The following is a 24,839-nucleotide window of genomic DNA, read 5'->3' on the forward strand; positions in this document are numbered from 1 at the left end:
TGATTCGGGTGAATCGTGGAGTATGCCGGAAACTAATTTCAAAATGAAATTTTATATAAAATTCGTTTAAAGACCAAAAGAAAAACGTGATGGTATAGCCATAAAATCTGTTTCTACTAGTATACAATCCAGAGTTTATCATTTATAGATGAAATGTCACCTGGACATGGGGTCCACGCAATGCTGTTAGATCTACTGGTAGACCAGTAGAGCTAATTTTAATCAGATTGAGTCAGTGCATGTACACTGACAATGTTCACAGGGTCCTTTAAAACAAATGAATGCGTCAAATATGTATGGCCGATGCATGAATGAATGTTTCTTTAACGACACCCCAGCACAAAAATACATATCGGCTATTGGGTGTCACTAATGGTAAGTATATGAAAATATTATTTATATATAGTTATGTAAAAACCACAGTGTAAGGAGCTGTGGCGGGAAAGTATAATACAATATATAAAATCGAGTTAAGTATATATTAAAATTTTGTATACAAGTCAAAGTGTTTTAAAAACTTTACAATTAACATTGGATGGAATTTAAACGATTCCAAAACATTCCTGTTGCCAAATATATCATTTCTCGTCGGCTTGAGATGATCACACACCACCAAAATGTGCCGCACAGTCAGTGTACACTGACAGTGTTCACACTGAGGAGGGTCCTTTAAAATAAATGAATGCGTCAAATATGTATGGCCGATGCGGGCACGGCATAAGACTATTTCATCCTTCCTGCACCGCCTGTAGGATGACTGCCACTCTTCCAGGACTGCCTTGACAGAATGAAGCTTGTTCGCAACCGCACCGTCCCAATCATCTTGCGAAGTAGAAAAGATATATTGGTTAATATGAAATTTAAAATCACTGTAGGGGACACCAACATGGACACGGGGCAAGGTCAAAGCAGACTTGGCAGCAACATCTGCCTTTTCGTTACCCAACTAAAGCTAGCGACACATAAGTCCGTAAATGCTCCGTTTATCGGCCGTAAAACGCGCTCGATAACGGATCATTTCCAACCATTGGTTTTCAATAGACACTGACACATAAGTCCGTGACGTTTATTTGTCGGATCCGATTATCGCACGTTTCGGACAGTGCTCGAAAATGCTCCGTTTATCTTCCGTTAACGGAGGAAGATTTCCCCGAGTATGGCGTCATTCTGGGAATGACCCAACCACGTGGTAATGTTAAAATGCCGCGACCAAGACATACATACATATATATGCACGCACATAATTATACTTACATATCTTTTTTCTCTCAGTCCATCTATATAAATACATGAACACACGCACATAAACTGCGACAGCAAGCCGCGTAGTTTATGCTGTTGTGGTTACTTGTGGTGGTTTGTTGATTTGTTTCAGCAGAATAAAAATTTTTTACCGTGTCATGCAGTGTTTCTATAATATGAAATGTGATGCTGTCGTAGTTTATGTTAATGAGCTATACACACATACACAATTGATATTTCAGGTGAACTCAACATTAACGGAGCACATGGAGCACACACAAATTTTTCATCATCATCATACAGATCTTTCATTATTAAATTGAGAAACACTCCTTGGTTTCTTTTTCTTTTCACCAGGTCATGTTCCCAGATTCTCCTATTTTTCCTTTTTCTTATTAATTTATATGTTGTAACCAAAATAGTTAAATCATCGTCTGATGAATCCATGTGCTCCTTTAATGATGGGATTACGGATATATGTGTCACAGTTTATCAGGTCCGATAAACGCGTACGTTAATCGGAACCGATAAACGGACCATTTTACGGATATATGTGTCGCTGGCTTAAGGGATGTATTTCATGTACTGTAGAGCTTGGAGACACGAAAGTGAGTCTGTAAAAATAATATACTTGGATGCACATCAATCCTTAATCTGTTCCAGGCCTTTAATGATTGCCCAGGTTTCAGTAGTAAAGATTGATGCTGAATCAGGCAATCTCATGGAAATTATTGCGTCTGATGGAAAAACTGTAGCACAAGCCACAGAATTCCCATCCCGTGATCCGTCTGTCAACAAGAATGTAATCACAGTACCTCTCTTGGATTTCCATGAAATGTTGTTTATAAATAACTGCATTTATGCGATCTTTTTTTTAGATGCACAAGATCGAATACAATTTTTGGTGGTTTGATACACGAAGGTGGCAAAATAAATTATGAAGGCGTTTCCAAAATGTCTGTTCAATCAATGTTGGAAACTGATAAAAACTGCTTAATGCGAAGACAAAATGTCCGAATCGCATTCGGTTTCGCATCATATAACTTCATATATTTATTATCAAACACCGCATTGTGTGCTGGATATTTTGGCATTCATTTAATCTTTGTAGCTTACTGCAAAGAAACCTTTGCACGTCTAGCACCCAAACTAGGTTCGTGTGCATCGACGTACAAGCTCTCCACAGGAGATGTTTTGAAAGCACCATGCGGGCACGGCACAAAATTACTTCATCCTTCCTGCACCGTGTGTAGGATGACTGCCATTGTCCCAGGACTGGCTGCACAGAATGAAGCTTGTTTACAACAGAACCGTCCCAATCATATTGGCAAGTCGAACAGATATATTGGTTCATATATTTAAACTCACCGTAGGGGACACCAACACCGACATGGGGCAAATTCAAAGCTGACTGCTGCAAAATCTGTCTTTTCGTTGTCTTTAATGCAAACAAAACATAACATCTTTATTGGAGTTAAAATGAAAGGGTGCCAAATACAAAATAAGTTGGAAAATAGGGAAGGAGTCCAACACGTTCAAGGCATCGCAACTTGTGTTTGAAAGAGAAGCGTATGTCTTTCTATTTACGTATATAGCCTATATATCAGCCACCTGTCCACAACGGCCATTTTTCCTAGGTTCCCTGAGTGACCAATATATTCAGGTTCGAGTGTGTGTGTGTGTGTGTGTGTGTATGTGTGTGTGTGTATGTGTGTGTATATATATATATATATATATATATATATATAGGGAATAAATGGTTAGTCTTAAGATATCGGCTTTATCCTGCGAAGGTTGGAATGGCGAATCCTGCATTCACCATTCGTCCTGAGCAGGATAAAGCCGATATCTTAAGACAGTGACCAGTTATTCTTTTATCCTGCAATCCTACAGGGATATTCGGAAAATCGTTATTTATTCCAGCTTTGTGTACGCAAATCGAGTATTGTCAACCTAGCAAGGCGTTTGCCCTATGACGTCTTGTAAGATACATGCTGTCATTATTTGTAAGACACTAGTTACATTCTGTCACATTAAAAAAGCGTTTCTAAACTCAAAAACATAAATACATATACAAGTTTTGTATTGTTATCGCAAAACTAAAAGTTATTTGTATTTACTGTACTTCAACGAATGATTTAAAGAGTATGTTTATTGAAAATCTACTCTGAAATAGAGTCGAGTCCGGCTTATGTCACGTGACCTATATAGAGATTTATCTAGTCATATCTTGCCAATGTATACAGTGATTGCTGGATAAATATATATACCGTTACACCTTTTGTTACAACTTAAAGTTTCACACTATGAGCGATCATCAGGTGACGTAACGACAGGGCAGTTACGTTACGTCACAACAGGCGCAGTGGGTACGGGCAATTCCTTTTCGGCTTAGCTTTGGTGGCTGTGTTAATCCATTTGGGTAGGTGTCGGCATTTGGATATAAGTCCATTTCTCTTGTTTAGCTACTTGGTCCCTATAAGTTCCAGTTTTTCCTCAAGGCATAGATTGCACTGCCCCGTGCTTCTCTTTAAGGTGTTTACTTTCCTTATTACGCGCCACGTTATTGTGTACTCAGCGTTTTTTCTTTTTAGTTCCCAAATGTATTTCGACAGCTCTGTTTCCTTTTCGTGTTTGCTGTGCATGAAGGACTTCTTGTGGTTGGCATACCTTTCTTTGAAGGATCCTCCAGTGAGGCCAATGTATGTCTTGCTTGATGTGTTAGTGGTATGTACTGCAGCTTCATATATAACTGATTTAGTGAGGCAGTTTCCTTCAAGTAGGCAATCGTCCTTATTTCTGCAGTTGCATTTGTTTTCTGTTTGCTTGTTGCTGTCTTCGGCGATGATTTTTGCGTTGCCCACTTGAGGGAAACTGCCTCACTAAATCACACACGTCTGGAGATGCAACAACACAGACACTGTTTTCCACACTACCGCGAGGATTTACCTGTGGCTTTTAGTCACTATTAATTGAATCATTTCATATAATATTTAATATACCACACACAAAATCTACTTTTCGTGTAAAATCTAAATCCAGCCTAGTCCATCAAATGGATCCTAAATCGCATATAGAACAAAAGTGGAATACGCATTTGAAAACCAAATCAGTGATATGATGGATACAAATATTTTGAGTCCGTATCCAAATACACCTCCAAAAGTGTTTTTGTTTTCAGAATGTCATCACAAGTACTGTTGACAGTAAAACTATAAAACATATATACATATTCAACCATATCAGAGTGTTAATTTATCCTTTAACCACTTGACACCATTGAGTAGTCCCTTGTTAACAACACCACTGGAATCCTTACCTGTTAATAAAAGAAAATAGTTTAATGTTAGGCGTTCTGATTAAAGTCTGGTTTCGCTTCCACGTCTGATTTAGTCTCTGTTAATTTATCTGGCATAAGCCAGTGTTATTTCGTGCCCTCCCCGTTTTACGACAAGATCTTAGCGCTAAGATCACCTTGATAAAAAAAAAAATTTGTTGAAAAAGACGTTTAAATTGATGTTTTAACAATTATGTTGGTATATAACTGCCACTCTCGTAGTATTCTCTATTTAGACACCGCAATAATCGGAGCTGCGATATTTCCCTGATACGGATGTCTGTTATCTGCAGTCGCGTACCGCCTTTCCGAATACGTCGTGTTTAGTGTTGTGTTTTAACAGGTCGATTGAAAGGTCATCAGGACACACGGCAGCCTTGATTTTAGTTAAAGCTACTGATGAACACCTATGGTAAAGTCGAAGTGATCAGTAAGATCGTATTTCATTTACTAGTAATATTAAAGGGACATTCTTAAGTTTGGTGCAATTTTTAGATGTTATTGACCAACAAAGACTTTTTAACGATTGTAATTACATATGAAATATATTTTTCTGCATAAAATATTACTGGCTGTATATTAAACGTGTTTCTCATCGTTCTGATATTTGTAGTAGGTTAACTTTCATTTATTTCCTAATTATTATTTTTTTACAAAATCCAGTTTGGGCTTCTTACAAATATTAAGACGACCAGAAACACATTGATTATACAGACACTGATATTCTAAACAAGAAAATATATTTAATATGTAAGTTTAATCGTAGAACTATTTTATTAATCGGAAACATCTTACAATACAGCCAACTCAGGAATGTCCCTTTAATAGTTTCTTATACACCCACATAGGAGGGCAAACGTTGTAGATCATTTTGGTCTCCAACATACGTTGGAAATTACATTTCAGACATACCTGGTTGCTCTACGGTGATCACCCGGTCGCCACAGCCAGGCCATCCAATAAAATAAGAACGGCCGAAATTGATGACTCTGTGACGTATAAGTTTTATCTGATACTGATTGTTTTATGATGCAGGGCGACCAACCTAATGGAAATATTTTTCCGGAATTTTCTGATGTTTTAATTTTTATGTGTGCGAACGATCTTTTCATTTAAAGCGCGCAAAAACGTCATTTTCATAAAAGTAACTTTAAACAGTGCGAAAAATGTCATGTTTGACATATTTGCAAAATGACGATACAAATGAGTATATCAATATTTATATGTCAATTGGAACTTCCTCATAAAAAGACCCACACACCAAAAAATTATCAACAAGTTCACCAAAAAAACACCAAAAAAACAACACTTTATTAGCAAAAATTCCGGATATTTGGTAGGAAAATCCGAGTATGTGATGAAAATTCCGGATTTTTCGGAAAATTCCGGAAAGCTGGTCGGCCTGATGATCCATAAGTTAAACTGCACGCATGTTTGCCGTAATAGTCCAGGAACATTAGGGTTTAATCCGGAAATAAATAGTACATAGCTGATTTCCGGGTTAAACACTAATTTTGACCTAATGTTCCTGGACTATAAATAACTTTTAGTTGAAAAAGATGTTTAAATTTATTTGAAACCTGTTTTTTTTGTTTTTTTTAGGATATGTATATAAGAAATAGAATACTACACCACAGCATAATGCAAATCCCCAATCGAACACTGTATAGGGTGTACACTACCAAATCAAATCCCATAGACGACAATAGTAACATATGTCGCTAAAACTCCTACCTGCAACGTATCAATCGACATAAACGCCACGGATATAAATACTACCACCCCTCACACTTAAAGCGAATCAGAAAAAAATGGGGGTCAAGCTACTCATTTCTGAGATAATGGGTAGCGTTTATGACTACTCTAGTTCCGCACAAAATTCGAGTACTTTTTTTTTACAGGACCTCATACATGTTTCAAGCAAAAGGCTACTTGAGACAGTGGTACTAGATGAAATAAAATTGCATATTTTTTTACCCAGATGAAACAATTTTTTTTTACAACCAACACACTCACATTTATCACAAATCACAGGACTTGTGGTGTTCACTTCTCTATCAAAAGTGCCTCGAACTTTGACCCAGACGGAAGTTATTCGGTTTAGTACTACCTAAATACATTTTATCCCTTTTAGTAATTATTTCAACATCTTTAGCCTACCCACTACTAGGGTCTTCACGAGTACTCAGGCACGGGTCGAGTCAAGCAAGACTCGAGTCCGTTCACAGGACTCGAGAACCCGTACAAGGTGGAATACAATGATCAATGTAGGACAATAATTTCAGTAATAGATAATTAACGATGTAAGTTACATAATAATTATATGACCATGCTCTAGTTTCTCTTTTTAAACTGGCCGTTCGTCCGTCACAACAATATAATGGCATGATTTGGCATCCACGTTCAGCGCTGGAATTAAGATGCATAATGCTATTTTACTTTATTCCTTAATCTCATCATCATCTAGTGTTGGGTACTCGGGTCCGGGTCGAGTTTGACCCTCGAGTACTCGAGTTCAATATTTTGGACTCGTGGAGGCCCTATTCACTACCTACAAAATAACAATAATTTTTATTTCAATGAATTAAAAACATTTAAGCGGATCCTGTGGTGATTTTCAAACTGACTTACCATCTGTGGTTGTTTGTCGACTCAGGGATAAAGAATGGAAGATTCTATGTTCTTCGACCTCATCCTCATTCTGAAAAGGACAAAATTGTAGTTAGGGGGCTAATAGAGACACGGCCCCCTCCCTTCTGATTTATCATGTTTTAAAATGCATATACGAGCATCTACGATTTAAAAACCTACCAGTCATAGGCGTACGGGGTCCCATGTTTGTAGGAGGAGAGTGGGGCAGGCCCATTTTTGCCTGAATTCAACGTAATTTGTATAACAACATTTATTTGTGTTAGTAATACTGCTAAACAGCTAAATAGGGTTGCAAACGAATCACTACACATTTTCACATGGATTACAACCAATATTGTGGGTAAACTGATGGAAATATATGATGAAAATGGTTCAGGAGAGCTCATTTTGCCCGAATTTCTCTTTCGTTTTTGCCTGAATTATTATTATTATAGTTTTTTTGTTTTTGTTTTTTTTGTTTTTTTACAGCACTAGGGTGGGGGAGGCAATTGCTGCCCCTGACCTTCTCTCTCGTACGCTTATTCTACCAGTGACACGGTGCTCTAGCTGAACTCTCTATAAGTAGGCTGCACGCTTTCCTGTATAAACATTAAAACACAGAAAAACTAAAGTATTAGTACTTTTGTAACCTGCAAGTTAAAGTGCTTGTGGTGACATCTGGATTAAACGGTTAAGCTGTATTTATAAACTTATTTCTTGTTGTTTTCATTTCTCCGATACATTTTAGTGAACTATCTGGATGTTACGTCGCTTAGAAACTAGTTTGAAAACTAATAGAAATTGATACTTTTATGACGTATAAGTTAACCCGAAACTAATTGCGGACTTTCTTACACACCCGTAACCGGACGTTCATGTGTCTGTGATGCGTAAGTCAGCTACAAGTGCAACGGCTGTAAATAACGTTTAGTCGAAAAATATGCTAAACTTTGCTTAAAACCTGCTCGTTAGATACATTTTAAAACAACTCGTTGTGAGATAAATGATATCTAACGGCCACTCATGCATTATTCTCTATATACCAGCATGACAAATAAATGGAGGGCAATCATTAAAGCCCTGGAACAGATTAAGGATTCATATGCATCCAAGTATATTATTTTTACAGACTCACTTTCGTGTCTTCAAGCTCTACAGTACATGAAATTGGAGCACCCCTTAGTTGGGATGGTGATACGAAAGTGTGTCTTTTTATCAATTGCCGATAAAGATGTTATACTGTGTTGGGTACCTAGCCATGTTGGCATTAGGGGTAACGAAAAGGCAGATGTTGCTGCCAAGTCTGCTTTGAACTTGCCCCGTGTCCATGTTGGTGTCCCCTACAGTGATTTTAAATTTCATATTAACCAATATATCTTTTCGACTTGGCAAGATGATTGGGACGGTGCGGTTGCGAATAAGCTTCATTCTGTCAAGGCAGTCCTGGGAGAGTGGCAGTCATCCTACAGGCGATGCAGGAAGGATGAAGTAGTCTTATGCCGTGACCGCATCGGCCATACATATTTGACGCATTCATTTATTTTAAAGAAGGACCCTCCTCCTCAGTGTGAACACTGTCAGGGTACACTGACTGTGCGGCACATTTTGTTGGAGTGTGATTATCTCAAGCCGACAAGAAATGATATATTTGGCAACAGAAATGTTTTGGAATCGTTTAAATTCCATCCAATGTTAATTATAAAGTTTTTAAAACACTTTGACTTCTATACAAAATTTTAAGATATACTTAACTTGATTTTATATATTGTATTATACTCCCCCCCCCCCCCCCCCACACACAGCTCCTTACACTGTGGTTTTACACGAGTCTATACAAATATGTTCATATACTTACCATTCGTGACACCCAATAGCCGATATGTATTTTTGTGCTGGGGTGTCGTTAAAGAAACATTCAATCAATCAATCAATGTATAATTATTATTTCAAATATCATACCCAAAGAGACGTGTGTGTGTGTGTGTGTGTGTGTGTGTGTGTAGGCGTATGCTAAAGTCAAAATTTGTTTTTGGTTAACGACACCAATAGAGCACACTGATTAAATAATCATTGGCTATCGGATGTCAAACATTTGGTAATTTACACTTTCTCACTTTCCCATAGACAGAACAGCACATACCGCGGCCTTTGATATACCAGTCGTGGGACACTGAAAAAAAGCTCAATCAGGACATGGGTCCACCTGTGGGAAATGTTCTACCGTGGGGACATGTGTGTCCTTGCGTGCCTGCGTAATTGTAAATCTAAAGACATATACCTCTGAAGAAGGTTCTCGATTTCCACTGGAATGTCCTTGACTGTTCTCACGATTTGTTGAAGAGCGATCTGTGTCTGGATTAGAAAACTTTGACTTCTGGACCCACACTCGTACCCACGGGTCTTCTGCTTTATTCCTGTAAAACAAAGGGGGTTCTAGACTCAGCTGTCGGCTTAAAGCCCAGACGTTCTGCAGCTGTTCCTGTTCCTCTTGTGTCTTGGGACAGTGACACTCTAGTCTGTTGGTCCTGGAGAAAAACTGATGCAGCAAGGAGTAGATCCGCGTGTTGGTCAGCATGACGGCTTTGAAAAACGTGTCTCTGACATGCTCACCTCCTGGTTCGTAGTTCACAACCTGCAGCAACTGGGCCCACCTGACGCCCAATGGTATCGTCTTCGTCGTAAGCTCTCGGAACATTTCGGGCGTGATCGTGCCATATCTAAACATATAATCCGTAATTGTGCGAATATCTACTTCTGACTGCAGTATACACACGGAACATGTCTGGATTCTGATAAAAGGTTCCTTTGCAGTTGATCTAATACTGTCAAAGTGTTCGGCTAAGAAATCGTATGACTCTCGTAATGTGTCCAGAAAATGTTCGAAATGTTCTGGTGATTTTTTGCACAGACAGCACACAAGTTGTCTGACCCTGTCACTTCTGCGTTTTTCTCCTTTAATAGATTCTGCATCGCTGACTGAAAGGACACGTTTGCTGATGAGTTGGCTTTCTATGTCCTTTGGCTCTAAGTTATCAATCAACGAACTGAAGCCTTCTCGCAGCGTGGAAATATGGTCTGAAGTAAATAACAATCAATCTGATTAAAATTAGCTCTACTGGGTCTGCCAATTGATCTAACAGCAGTGCCGTGGACTCCCATGGGCAGGTGACATTTCATCTATAAATAACAATTCAAATATCGACCAATTACACTTCGCCGTTATTCGGGAGCATACAAATTCTAAAAATATCGGGCGAGACTATTTATGTAATAGGCGAACTTGTTGGTCTGTTTCAACATTGAAAAACGGGGGAGAATGTGCAGTAATAAACTCTGGATTGTATACTAGTATAAACAGATTTTATGGCTATACCATCACGAATTTTTTTTTTTCCCCGTCTTGAAACGAATTTTATATTGAAATTAGTTTCCGGCATACTTCGTAATTCACCCGAATCATTTCGTATACCCTCGGCATAATCCCAAATGTTTTCAAATTCTTTTCAAGTCACTGGACGTCTCTGACAACACGCGAAGAAGCTGGACGTATGTTCATGTGCTCTCGACTCCACAGCCGGCGTCTTCCGTTCCAACCCCTCCGCTTGTGTCCGTGTCGAGACCCCCACCCCCGGGGGACTCCGCAGCGACCATGCCGGATGTTGGTGTTGCGAAACGGAAGGCCGTCACTCCTCCAAGTGACCAGCCAGCCAAGGCCCGGCCTTCCGCCTCCGCCTCCGCCTCGAGGCAGGGACAGGGACTTCGCCGCCTGGAGTCTCGCAGTGTCGAAGATAAAGGGCCAGTACTCGAAGTACTTAGTCGAGGACACGCCATACACGGCCTCACTGCCGGGAGGCGTCATCGAAGGATCTTTCAAGCGCTTCCCAGACGGCACTGAGGTCGGGATCCACAACATGGAGCCAGGAGACGGGGCGTTTGGACTTGTGGTGACGTCGCGCCTGGATGGACTCTTCAGAGAAATGGACAACACCGTCTATAGTCTATTAGAGTCCTGAAGATCATCGCCTGCGCCCATTATGTCCAGCTAGCTAGGTGGAGAAAACTGGTGCCGCAGTCCAACGCTTCATCTGGTCCCCGTAGTCGCCAACCGTTCCAAGGGCTTAGTCGGACTTTAAAAAATTTGGCCGGCATTCAAAATTTTATTTCATTTTATTCTATTGGGAGGTGTGCGGCCATTGGAACTGATTGAACGCTGGAACGCTTCTCGTTTCGACAGCCTGCACCACCAGGTTGGATTCTTTTTTAGCGAGATTCCTTGCCTCCATGTCATTTCTCCGTTTGACTGTCGACTTGTTTTTTTCGTGACTTGTACGACGGCCATTCTGCAGAACGCCACGGTTGTTCGCGTTTAGTCTCTACATGTCCGAGCTAGCAGCACTGGAAGATTGACCGCCCCACTCTAAGAAGAAATAGGAAGCGGGGTCGCCCCTACTACTCTTTTTCTAGACTACCTTGCTTTATAGTGATACCATCTCGTATCCTCCGGAGTCGGGCCCGTCCGCACCACTATACCAACCCATGACGACTGGACTATACCCTAGTCTGATACTCTCTCTCGTTCAGACGGATCCGGCTTCTCAAGATCTGTATTTCAGTACAGAACTACACCTTCAACGTTTATCGACTGTCAATCTAGGGGTTTTCTTGACGGGATGCAACCCATCTCGTCCCTTTAAGCTATGCACCCAAACGGCCTTAACGAGGCCACTCGCGTGGACATATCGATCGGACTTTAAACTTTTAGATCTACGTTCAAACTTTATGTCGAAATTACTTCTTTTTCTTTTAAATATTTTGGACTGTCCTTCTAAAATGCTCCAAATTATATCAATATTCGGCCGAGCAGTCAATTCTTTTTATTTTTGGCTTGTAACCTTTTTCTTTTTTTTATTTATTCTATTAACTTCTGCCCATTTTTAACCCCCACCCCCCCCCCCACACACACACCCACCCACCCCCCACCCCACCCCACCCCATCCCGAGTCAGGCCACCGATCTTATCGGAGGTCGGATTCGGGATGGGCGTGATCGAAACCTTAGTGGTATATGGGCACGTTAAACTAGTTATCATCATCATCATCATTTTTTTTATTTTTTTTTTGGTAAACAGTCCGACGCACTTTATTTTGGCAGCCTGTCTAAAATGCTCAAATCACCTTAAAAGCACTCTAATTTTATTCTTTGGACTTAATTTTTTGTCCATACATGAATAGTATGAAATTAGCTCATTTTGGCTTTAGGTCTTTGACCTAACAACTAAATTCATATTCCAAATTCCGCCCACCTTAAATTCACCCCCGGCCTGGACCATATAGATCGGACTTTAAACTTTTAGACCTTCGTTCAACATTTTATGTCAAAATTACTTTCTTTTTTTAAATATTATTAAATAGTCCGATCCTCTTTTCTTTCTCTTATTTATTTTTGGACTGTCCTTCCAAAATGCTCCAAATTATATCAATATTCGGCCGAGCAGTCAATTCTTTTTATTTTTGGCTTGTAACCTTTTTTTTTTTTTTTTTTATTCTATTAACTTCTGCCCATTTTTAACCACCACCACCCCCCCCCCCCCCCACACACACACACACACACCCCACCCCACCCCATCCCGAGTCAGGCCACCGATCTTATCTCTGGATGGGCGTGTTCGGAATCCTAGTGGTATATGGGCACGTTAAACTAGTTATCTATCTATCTATCTATCTATCAACACATGCGCGTGCTGTAACCTCACCGTGGTGCAGGGGTGTAACATTCTCTTTGAGAATGCCAATACAGCACAAATTGAAATTTTGAGTAAAAGTCAGTATCTATCTGTGATATTTGTATTTTTGCACAGTTCTTTACAGTGTGTTTTTATTTAAATCTTTCTATATTGATGTTGATCATCATTTGTTTGCATTACCATAGTTTGACACCCAATAGCCGATGTATTTTTCGTGCTGGGGTGTCGTTAAACATTCATTCATTCATTCATTCATTCATTCTATCTATCAAATCACTGGCATGATTTTGCAAGTAAGGTTTTGATTGGTCGAATGAAAGGTCAACTGGACATGAGCTCCAACAGGCTGCTGTTAGATACACATGTAATAGTGGAGCTAATTTTAATTAGATTGAACAACAATATGAGTCCATTTGCAATAACGATAACAACAACAACAAAAATAGGACCGGTCTCAGTGGTGCAGTGGTTAACCCATCGGACTTGAGGTTCATGGGTACTCGGTTCGCACCTAGAGCGAGTTTTTACAGATCTGTGGAAAGCTAGATGTAAAGCCATTACACCAACTTGTCTCTTACTAACAAGTAACCCGTAACCTACTGTCCTGGACAGACACCTCAAATAGCTGAGGATGTGCCCACGACAGCGTGCTTGAATCTTAACTGAATGTAAGCACGAAAATAACTTGAAATAAAAAAAAAAATATGTCAAGAAAATTCAAAAGCTATATTTTTATTATGTCTTCGTGGAGGGACTCGGGGAAGGGCGGGAGATAGATTTAGAGCAACTGGATGAGGGATGGAGATGGACAACTAGCTGAAACAAAGAAAGAGAAATAGTTGGAGCAAAAGTTAGACACATTGATTAATTAATCATCGGCAATTGGATGTCAAACATTTGATAATTCTGACACGAATTACTCACTACATTTTTTTCATTAGCAACAAAGGATCTTTTATATGCACTTTCCCACAGACAGGAAAGTACATATCACAGCCTTCGATCAACTGGTGCACTAGTTGTAACGATAAAAAAAAACCAAGCAGCTGAATGGATCCACCGAGGGGGTTTGATCCCCCGATGCAAGCACCTCCGGCGAGCACTCGACCGACTAAGCTAAATCCCGCGCCCTGTTTGGAGAGAGAGAGAGAGAGAGAGAGAGAGAGAGAGAGAGAGAGAGAGAGAGAGAGAGAGAGAGAGAGAGAGAGAGAGAGAGAGAGAGAGAGAGAGAGAGAGAGAGAGAGAGGTAGGTAGGTAGGTAGGTAGGTAGATAGGGATAATTAAACAGAGAAGATGAGATGGAAATTGAGACATCATTAGATCTGGAGAAATAAATTTGAGTGACAGAAAGACCGACAGATATACAGACAGACAGACAGAGATATGTCAACTGCTTCAACTGAATGAATTGTATTACCTTTCTCTGGTTGCAACGGCTGATTTAATACCTCAGTAAACCTTAGTTCTGAACTCAGTTTTGATTTATTGATGGCGACGCCAGTTCTGTACACGCCATCATGAGTGATTTTTAGATACTGGTGCATCTCTTTGACTTCATCTTCAATCCCACGAAGACGAGAATCTAACTTCTCTGATCTGTCTAATAGGACGAGTAGTATGTCATGCTCAGATACACTGTTTCCTAAGTCGTTTCCCTTAAGACGCATTTCCTCATTTGAAGCAGTCGTGTCATTATTTGCAACTTTGGGTCCACCAGCGTCCTCAGATAATTGGGCGTAAGCAGCATCGCCATCCTTCACTGCACTATCTGATATTTGGGCACTAACAAGTTCGCCAGACTCCTGGTCATTCAGGTCTTCTGCTCTTTCCATTGTGAAATGGATGGTGATTTGTGTCTGTTATAATAGGTAGAGTATAGTCAGAACATATTCTTTGACTAACCAGAACAGGTTGGGGTTTTTGTAAATGGACTTTTCATACTCTAATCTTTTTACACTTAATCCCTTATGCAAATGTAGTTATTGAGCGTAAATAAAATGTCATCAGTTAATTATCGTAACATTTAATGACTTTGTTGTAAAAGGAATATTATACAACTGATACTGATATAATTTAATTATTATAGTTGAAGTACCATAGAATCTACCCTATCAAATACCTGTTTCAAGCGCAATCACCACCCTGACCTTAATCAAGGATAGATTTCTAATATACATGTATTGCCAGAAAGTCTTCACGACAAATGGGATTTTCAAATCTTTAAAGATTTAAAATGATTCTGTCTCAGTATTCAATATTGTTTGCAGCAATATTTGTCTCAAGCCCTAACCACCACCCTTATCAATATCTGGATATTTAATATATTGCCAGAAAGTGTTTTCGACAAATGGGATTACAAAAGCATTTGAAATCATTCTGTCCCATTACAGATCAAATTCACCAGTTCACCACATTGCAAAATAAACGATTTTTTAAAATTATTATTACTTCTATACATAATGTTTACGATTGTAATTGTAGCGAATTATTTATTTTAATTTTTCATACTATTTCCTTTTTCTAAGAAAGGTGTGTGTGTGTGTGTGTGTGTGTGTGTGTGTGTGTGTGTGTGTACGAGTATACATGTGTACATTATGTGCTCTTGTATATATATATCATAGCTGTATGAATATTCACATATTATATGTATGCATGTCGGGTTTAAACCTATGGCACCGAATCGCCCGCTGTTCCCAGACCATCACGATAACTGGTCGGCCACTGAGACATGAGGCGAAATGCCAAGGGAACTTTGGAGGGGGATCGTAAAAAAAAAAAAAAAAAAAATTAATATATAATAAAATATATAAATATCGCAAATTTAGGGGGGTCCCGGACCCCTGCCCCCTCCCCCACAGATCCGCCTCTGGTATGTATATCGGGTTTAACCAGTTACTAGTAGTACATAAAAACAATGTATATATTAACGTACGGGGAAATGGAATAAAAATTATTTTTGACCTTACAAATTCTTTCATGCCATTGCTGGGACTTGAACCTATGTATGTGTGTGCGCGCGTGTGTGTGTGTGTGGAGGGTAGGGTCTTAAATTTAAGAAATATACTAGATACTTCAGCTTTAAATATTAAAAAAAAACTAACCGAGATCGCTGCTTTAACACTCAAGAGGTCTTCTTTCTTCCTGGTATAATAGGTAGAACGTTCTGGGACGTCTTGTGAGGTATAAAACACATGACATACCTTTGGTAGCTTAAATCCTCTGTCGGTTATACATATTATGATACTTTTATGGTAAGAACATTTTAAAATCTTGTCAAAACTTAATATTTTACTGGATAGTAGTAAATTACTATATCATGTGACTCCTTACTATATCATGTGACTCCATATAACGTGACCGATGGGGTTTTTTTTCTTTCTTTTCTTCCTGTCACATGATTTCTATTTATGCACAAACATGTTGGGTACTAAATACTTGAAACTTGAAACTTTATTTCGGTACACTCAGGCCGTCAAACGACAGCACATGTACAATGGGTATTTATAGTAACAAGATGACAACAGAAGTACTTCGTAGCTGGGGCGGATCCAGCTTTTCTGATGAGGTGGGGGAGGGGGGGGGGTCAGGACAAAAAGGGCACCATAACATTATGAAAAGGCACTATTGAAAAATTACACACGGTTCACATGGACCATAATATAATAGTGCTAAAAAAACTAAATAAATTTGTAAAAAACCTTAAAATCCTAAATAAAAGGGGCACTTCTCAAATTTGAGGGGGGAGGGGTCCGGACACATTGGACCACCACCCCCCCCCCCCCCCCCCCCACCCCCGAATATATACGAACATACTTCAAAATAGCGGTATACACAATAAATAAATGAGGAAGTAAACTTTAATTTAGTATACAGAAGGCTACTCTTTTTCGATTAGCAGCAAGGGATCTTTTATATGCATTATCCCACAGACAGGATAGTACATACCACGGCCTTTGAGGAGCACTGGCTGGACCGAGAAATAGCCCAATGGGGCCACCGATGGGGATCGATCCTAAACCGACCGCGCATCAAGCGAGTGCTTTACCATTGGGCTACGTCCCGCCCTGAAATGCAAATTTAAAAAAAAAAAACAACATAATAATAATAATAATAAATAAATAAATAAATAAATAATACGTATAGCTGTGACAGTTGCTGCTGCTGTATGATTCTGTAATTCTACAAGCTGGTCGGTATTCTGCTAGTGTAGAGGGTTTTACACTCGGAAACCTTTTCACATGACAAGGCGTAAACAAAGTACTGTTTCAAGCAATTCAAGAAATCAAGTTTTGAACATACCATATACCATAAAATGTACATTGAATATTTCTTGTTACTCCTTGTACCAGATGATATATTTTCTATTACTGAAAATAATATAGTAGTCGCAACAAGTTAAGGACCACATCGACACTTCGTCTTCGCTGTGCCAGTTATATGGAAACACTCTCGCAGTTAATAGATGATGGAATGGCTCGTTTGCAGGCATCTCGCTTCTTGTCTCGTGAATATACATCAATTTATTATAGTTAAGCAAATGTGCAGGGTATGTTTCACGAATTAGTGATATCGTATTTTATTTTCCATGTTTTTACAGGTAGGCTATAGCTATCCAGGAGCATCCCAATCACTGACGTATAGGAAGCGGGGTGGGGGTGGGAGAAGCAATGATATATTTATATATATTTGTCTGTGCTCCCCCCAACCTTCCTACGCCCGTGCCAATGTGCCAAATGCACTAGGTATCTAAAACTTGTCTTATGATTACTGGTTGCGTCGGCCATTTTGATTTGCAGTTTCTGCGCCTATCAATAAAATCATGCATTATTTTGATCAAAATTTTAAATTAACGACTTAATACAAAATCGAAAGCCCCACACACACACATCCATCACCCCAATGACGTTGACGTCATTGCATCACCCCGACCTCGATTTTGACTGCTTGAAGTTGTGACGTCATAGACAATATACGCACCGTTAGCCCATCATCAGGGTTAGTTTTAAATCCATATACATGTAGTTATTATTGTTTTTGTTGTCATTGTTTTTAATATATGTATACATCTTAAAATCTTTCTTCTTTTTATAGTGTTTCGAATTACTGTTTGAAATATTTTTTTATTTTTATGTTTCGAAGACAGGAAAAGAAAAGGTTTTGATGTAGGCCTATCATTCACCAAAAGAAATCAACGGACTGTGTGCAGTCGAAACTACTACAGTAAAGAAAATGTCAAAGGATGGTGTGCACCCCCCCAAAACCCCACATTCAACACCAACAATCAAAGGATTGTGCGCACCCCAAAAACATCAACATCAACAAAGTATGGTGCGCACCCCAAAAATATCCAAAATCAACAATCAAAGCATGGTACGCACCAACAAAAAAATATTCAACATCAACAACCAAAGGATGGTGCGCATCCAAAAAACAATCAACATCAACAATCAAAGGATAGTGCACACCTCAAAATATATGCAATATCAATTAATTATAAAGGAATGGTGTGCACTCACAAAACATATTCAATATCAATAAGTAAAAGATGGTGCGCACACCCAAAAAATTCAACATTAACAATCAAAGGATCGTGCACACCCTCAAAAAATATTCAATATCAATAAGCAAACGAAGGGGTGCACTCCATAAACATCATTCAACATCAACAAAAGGATGGTGGGCACCAAACAATTATCCAACATCAACAATCAAAGGACGGGTGCGCTCCACAAAAACATTCAAAATCAACAAAGGACGGGTGCGCTTCACAAAAATATTCAACATTAACAATTAAAGGATGGTGTGCACCCACAACAAATATTCAATATAAATAACCAAATGATGGGGTGCACTCTATAAACATTCAACATCTACAATCAAAGGATGGAGCCATCAACAAACAATATTCAATATCAATAACCAAACGAGTGGGGTGCACTCCATACAAATTCAACATCAGCCATGCCCCCCCCCCCCCCCCACCAAATCCCAGGAAATTAGAGGTACTCGATATCATTGTTTACTTGGCTGCCAGGTGCCCCCCCCCCCCCCCCATACAAAATCCTGCCCACGCCACTGAATAGGACCCCGCACGTTTCGAGCACAGAATGCGTCATCATGTAGTTACAGATCGAGTTTGACATCAATTGGATATGCCCATTTTTGACATAATAAGTCATTTAAGCCTAAAAGGATTAATAATTAGACCTGGTATTTGCATATGCTTTGACATTTTATATTTCTACTTTTTCATATCCCCCCCCCCCCCCCAAAAAAAAAAAACCCCCACCCGTTTTCGACCCCAAATTTCTCGGCCTGCACCAATTTGCCACAATGTTAACATTGGTGCATATAAACGATCCCTTGCTACTAATGGGAAAATGCAGTGGGTTTCCTCTCTAAGACTATAATCACTAATACACACACTACAGGAAGAAACCCGACAGCACCTTTTTCAATAATGATACGGTTAAAGACGTAGAACTGTGCTGACGGGTTTCGTCCTGTAGTGTGTGTACTAGTGATTAATATGTGACCACTTTTCAGGCGCGTGCGAGGGGGGGGGGGTTCGACCCCCCCCGCCCAAGGCGAAAAAAATCATATCCCCCCAGACCCCCCGTCACGGGCTTCGCCAGACACCTCGACCCCCCCCCCCCCTGCAAAATTTCCTGCGCACGCCCCTGCTTTTGTATCTAAGAACTCGAAAATGATCGCTGTAGAGGTGTCAAACATAGAAATGTTGTTGTATTAGAGCGGGAATCGCTACCGTTTGGTAGGCAGCCATTGCGCAGAATTTATAATATATACTGAACAAAATAAAAAACTTCCGCTAACTTTGCTTGAACATAACTTGATGAAAACAAACCGGGGGAATAATTGTTATATATGCGTTTAAAGAGTGTTCCATGATGCATCGTTTGGTGCAAAAATCATGGCCATAGGTTAACAGAAACTGGGAGAAATTTTGACCAAGTGTGGTAGGGGTTAAAAATAAAAACACCCACTTAATAAGTGGTATGACCACCTCTTGAATTGACCACTGCAGTGCATCGCAGGCGCATAGAATTGACTAAAGTGTTGATTTCTGCCTGTGGAATATTGTTCCATTCCTGAATGAGCGCTTGACGAAGTTCGTTGACGTTAGCGGGTGAGTTGGGACGACGCCTCAATCGTCTGTCCAGACTATCCCAGGCATGCTCGATGGGGTTGAGATCAGGACTGTTAGTGGGCCAGTCATCAATGAAATCAATGTTATTTGTCCTAAGAAAATTTACAGTGTCTCTAGCTGTATGAGAGGTGGCATTATCATGCTGAAAAATCGAGATGTTGGCGTTGTTATGGAACAGAGGAATGACGTGATGAGCGAGAATGTCATCGCGGTAACGTTGAGCATTTAAATTGCCATCAATGACGACTAGTGGTGAACGCTAACCATGGGCAATGGCTGCCCAGACCATGACAGAACCCCAACCCCCGAAACGATCTCGTTCAAGAACACAACAGTCAGCATAGCGTTCATTTCTCCAACGGTAGACGCGCACCCTGCCATCACCACGTTGTAAAGAAAATCGGGATTCATCCGAAAAAAAGAACGGTATTCCTGCGTCGCCGTATCCAACGAGTGTGTACACGTGCCCAATTAAGACGATTTAGACGATGACGTTGCGTTAAAACGCATCCGACGTAAGGACGTCGTGCATGTAAACCGTTCTCCCGCAGACGATTACGAACAGTTTTCCCACTGATTCGGTTATTGTGAAGCCCAGGTGTGTTAGCAGCAGTAGCAGTGGCAGTTTGGAATCGATTGCGCAAATGCGTGTTCATGATATAGCGGTCTTGACCACGTGTTGTAACACGCGGACGTCCACGAGGTGGAAAGTCGTTGGTGCTTACTGTCGTTCGAAATCTGACGCGAAGATTTCGTATCGCTCGACTAGAACTCCCAACATGCCTTGCAACGTCTTCTGTCGACATGCCAGCATCAAGCATGCCAATCGCCCGATCGCGTAAATTATTGGGTATTCTTGGCATACTAAAAATGCTACAATGTAAAAAACGTTAATTTTTTTACAAATTGTGAAGCGTTTTCGTTCACTTGACAACAATGTCAGTAAGACAAGTAAAACAAATTGACCGAATACTACACAGGACATGTCGAACCATGCATGCATGTGCAAATTGAATTTCACGTTGTCGACGATTAACAGTGCAAAAATAATCGATAAAATTCATGAATCCTGATAATACAGCTCAAGGCTAATACTACCTATATAATTTCATTACACAATGAATTCTTTAACACAACAAATACTATATGTACAAATCGGAAGTTTCTTTTTTTTGTTCAGTATAGATTGTTCTCTGACGGTTAGGGAGCGTTGGTAACTTTCTAAATGATTAAGTAAATGTCCGTCTAGCTCTCTTACTGTCAGAGAACTCAGGCTAGCATTACATGTCCACTGTTTAAAGCTTTCTTCCTTCCTCTTCGTAAAACCGGCCTTGGTGGCGTCGTGGCAGGCCATCGGTCTACAGGCTGGTAGGTACTGGGTTCGGATCCCAGTCGAGGCATGGGATTTTTAATCCAGATACCGACTCCAAACCCTGAGTGAGTGCTCCGCAAGGCTCAATGGGTAGGTGTAAACCACTTGCACCGACCAGTGATCCATAACTGGTTCAACAAAGGCCATGGTTTGTGCTATCCTTATCCTGCCTGTGGGAAGCGCAAATAATCGGAAGAGTAGCCCATGTAGTGGCGACAGCGGGTTTCCTTTTAGAATCTGTGTGGTCCTTAACCATATGTCTGACGCCATATAACCGTAAATAAAATGTGTTGAGTGCGTCGTTAAATAAAACATTTCTTTCTTTTCCTCTTCGTAACGTTTTGTAACTCCTTTCTAAAACTACGTGCCAGTGAACGCCAGTGTCGCTGTCCCAATGTTATATGTTTTCAGCCAACATTATTTCTTTCTTTCGTTCGTTCATTCATTCATTTTTTTTATAAATTATTTGTTTGCTTGCTTGTTTATTTGTTAGTATCTTTCTTTATTTATTTTGGTAATAAGTATAATTGCTAATAGAACCAGAGGCGGATCTAAGGGAGAGCATGTGCCCGCCCCCCTCCTAAATTTTGCGATAGTTATAATTTTATGATATATTAATTTTAATTTTTTTACGATCCCCCTCCAAAGTTCCCTTGGCATTCCACCTCATGTCACTGGGGCCCCCCTAAATGGATTTTCTGGATCCGCCACTGAGAACAAAGTGGTCGATATTTAATTCATGAATAAAAATGAGACATTGTTTAACTACCCTCAAATATAAAGAGAAAAGAAACAAACGTGACTTAAGTCTTAAGATGTTTGAGCCCTCTTCCCATCCTTAAATTAGTTGGTTAAGCGACTCATTGGCTTTTTTGTAGTGGACGAAATATTTATGGGACAATCGCCCGTGAATCCACATGACGAAACGTCCAACTTGTGGGCTAGAGTTATCTTTTCTTGAACTAACTATTAGTGCCTGTCATTTTTTGTCAAGTTGTTGTGTAGAAGGAAAATTAGAGACACTTTTTGCATCAACACGGTGAAAAATGCAACCATGGACCTAACTCTAATATTCTGTAAGATTGTGTTACTTTACTTTCCTAAAATACCGCTGACATGGGATAAAATACAACACCCTTTTCAGAGACGAAGTTGCAATACTAATAGCCAGGGCCGGGGAGACGGGGGTCCAATTAAATTGGGGTGGGTGGGGGCACGGACGGCAAGTGTTCCATCATTTTAATTACAGAAATTAGGACACAAAGGCACTTTAGAGGGGCACCAAGGCCAACTGTTTCTTCAAAGGAAGGTCACATAGGAAACTTACTTTCTATCAAGTTTTCTAACTCATAAATGAGTTCCCCAGCCTGGTGGCAGTGCCTGCAGCCTAGGGCTCAAAGTTAAGCAGTTTGTTGCATACAGATGCGTTTTTATAATATTACCAACAATAATTTTACTATTTCTAACATATAAAATGTATGGGGTAAGCATGGTGGCCAATCAGGTAATACCTGAGGTAGGGCAATCAGTTTTTTTCGTGCCATTGACACCTGATTTCTGGGGCACCACAGCAAGGGACTAACGGTTGTTGCCATAGTAAAATCTGATGCCTGAATAACATACTGCAAACAGGCAAATTGTAAACAGTAGCTGCACAAGTACCTGCACATGAGCAAGATGAGACTATGTGCGGGTATGCTTTGACAGTCACAAAGTTAATATTAATGGTCATTTTGTCCGACACTAGGTAGAGTTGCTAGATTAACATCGCGTTTGCTAATAATAGACCCGATTCAGTCTGAATGAACCTATACAAGTGTCGAACTCCGCAGAGAGTCCATAATCGGCCAACTTATTCCGATTGGCTTGGAGTAGCAGTGAGAGGTATTTTCATGACACCCATCTATAATTTGTTTAACAAGTTTTCTTTTCATCGGTGTTATTAAATTGCATCGGTATATAATATATTATAATCTAAGAAACTACCCATAAAGGTTCTTTGACGTGCTTCAACCGGCCTCAGTGGTGTCGTGGCAGGCCATAGGTGTCCACACTGGTAGGTACTGGGTTCGGATCCCAGTCGAGGCATGGGATTTTTAATTCAGATACCGACTCCAAACCCTGAGGGAGTGCTCCGCAAGGCTCAATGGGTAGGTGTAAACCACTTGCACCGACCAGTGATCCATAACTGGTTCAACAAAGGCCATGGTTTGTGCTATCCTGCCTGTGGGAAGCGCAAATAAAAGATCCCTTGCTGCTAATCGGAAGAGTAGCCCATGTAGTGGCGACAGCGGGTTTCCTCTCAAAATCTGTGTGGTCCTTAACCATATATCTGATGCCATATAACCGTAAATAAAATGTGTTGAGTGCGTTGTTAAATAAAACATTTCTTTCTTTCTTTCTTGACGTGCTTCAATTATTGAATATCGTGACGTCAGGACTGAGAATTTCAGCAAACTACCTTAAATTGTAAATATGTCAGTGGTGTACTAATGCAGGTAGCATTTTATAACGAAAGTACACGGATACATTGTATCTTTCGCATGTAGGCTTATTTTTTTCCAAAAACAGTGATTTTTTTGTTTAAAGCTTTTCTGACGAACGATTACAGCTTTTGCACGAACGATCCGTCGTTTATGTTGATATTTGTTTTGCATAACTGACAGACGAACAACAAAATTGTACGTGCCAAATGTTATGCCCTGCAGATGATATTTACTGTCCTGTCTGTGACAAAATGCAGCATATATTATAAAGGACCCCTTGATGTTACATGTATTTCATAGGAGTAGCTTATGTTGTAAAAGTGAGTTTCAACTTTTCTTTTTCACTATCGCGACCCAGGGCTAGCTCTGGGTGAGCAAAACAATTCACCAAATTGTCTATTAAACTTTTAAAAATTGCAGAAATTGTCAGTTATGTTCTTTAAAATGTCAATTATTACATGAAATTATTTTTCCAAATTAAAATAAAATTCATATTTGGAAAATTTGGTGCGTGACAGAGCCAGTCCTGCAGACAGGACTTTGTTTTACGAAGCGATCTTAGAGCTACGATTACCTTAAGTGCATAACTACTGTATGCACCTGCGGTGAGCTTAGCACTAAGATTGCTTCATAAAATGGGGCCCAAGTGTGATGAATAAGCACATTATTTTGACACCAAATATTCATAGTCTAAAATGTTCTGATTTGATTTTAATCGAGTATTCCCAGGCCACTGGAAATTGTGAGAACACTGGTTTTATTTGCATGTCACTTGCACAAATCTTATTGTGTGTAACCGGTTTTTCATTTGCACATTAAATTTAGAACTATTTACATGATTAGGGTGGGTCACACAAAAA

At 39.8% G+C, this 24,839-nt stretch overlaps 1 protein-coding gene and 1 long non-coding RNA gene across 2 annotated transcripts; one reads left to right on the plus strand and one right to left on the minus strand.

Moving 5' to 3' along the window:
- Positions 1–3,408: 3,408 nt before the first annotated feature.
- On the plus strand, positions 3,409–7,998 carry LOC121391351. The gene is made up of 3 exons (XR_005960362.1): positions 3,409–3,664; positions 4,923–5,009; positions 7,700–7,998. It is a non-coding gene; the product is annotated as an uncharacterized LOC121391351 (long non-coding RNA).
- On the minus strand, positions 4,220–16,716 carry LOC121391343. Its single transcript, XM_041523006.1, has 5 exons — positions 16,055–16,716; positions 14,371–14,809; positions 9,489–10,285; positions 7,211–7,280; positions 4,220–4,561 (listed from the first exon to the last, which is right to left on the minus strand). Exons 2-5 carry the CDS (start codon positions 14,783–14,785, stop codon positions 4,485–4,487), a joined length of 1,359 nt encoding a protein of 452 aa, XP_041378940.1. The 5' UTR covers positions 14,786–14,809; positions 16,055–16,716; the 3' UTR covers positions 4,220–4,484.
- Positions 16,717–24,839: the final 8,123 nt, after the last annotated feature.

Source organism: Gigantopelta aegis, chromosome 3, assembly GCF_016097555.1.
Source record: "Gigantopelta aegis isolate Gae_Host chromosome 3, Gae_host_genome, whole genome shotgun sequence".
Lineage (NCBI taxonomy): Eukaryota > Metazoa > Mollusca > Gastropoda > Neomphalida > Peltospiridae > Gigantopelta > Gigantopelta aegis.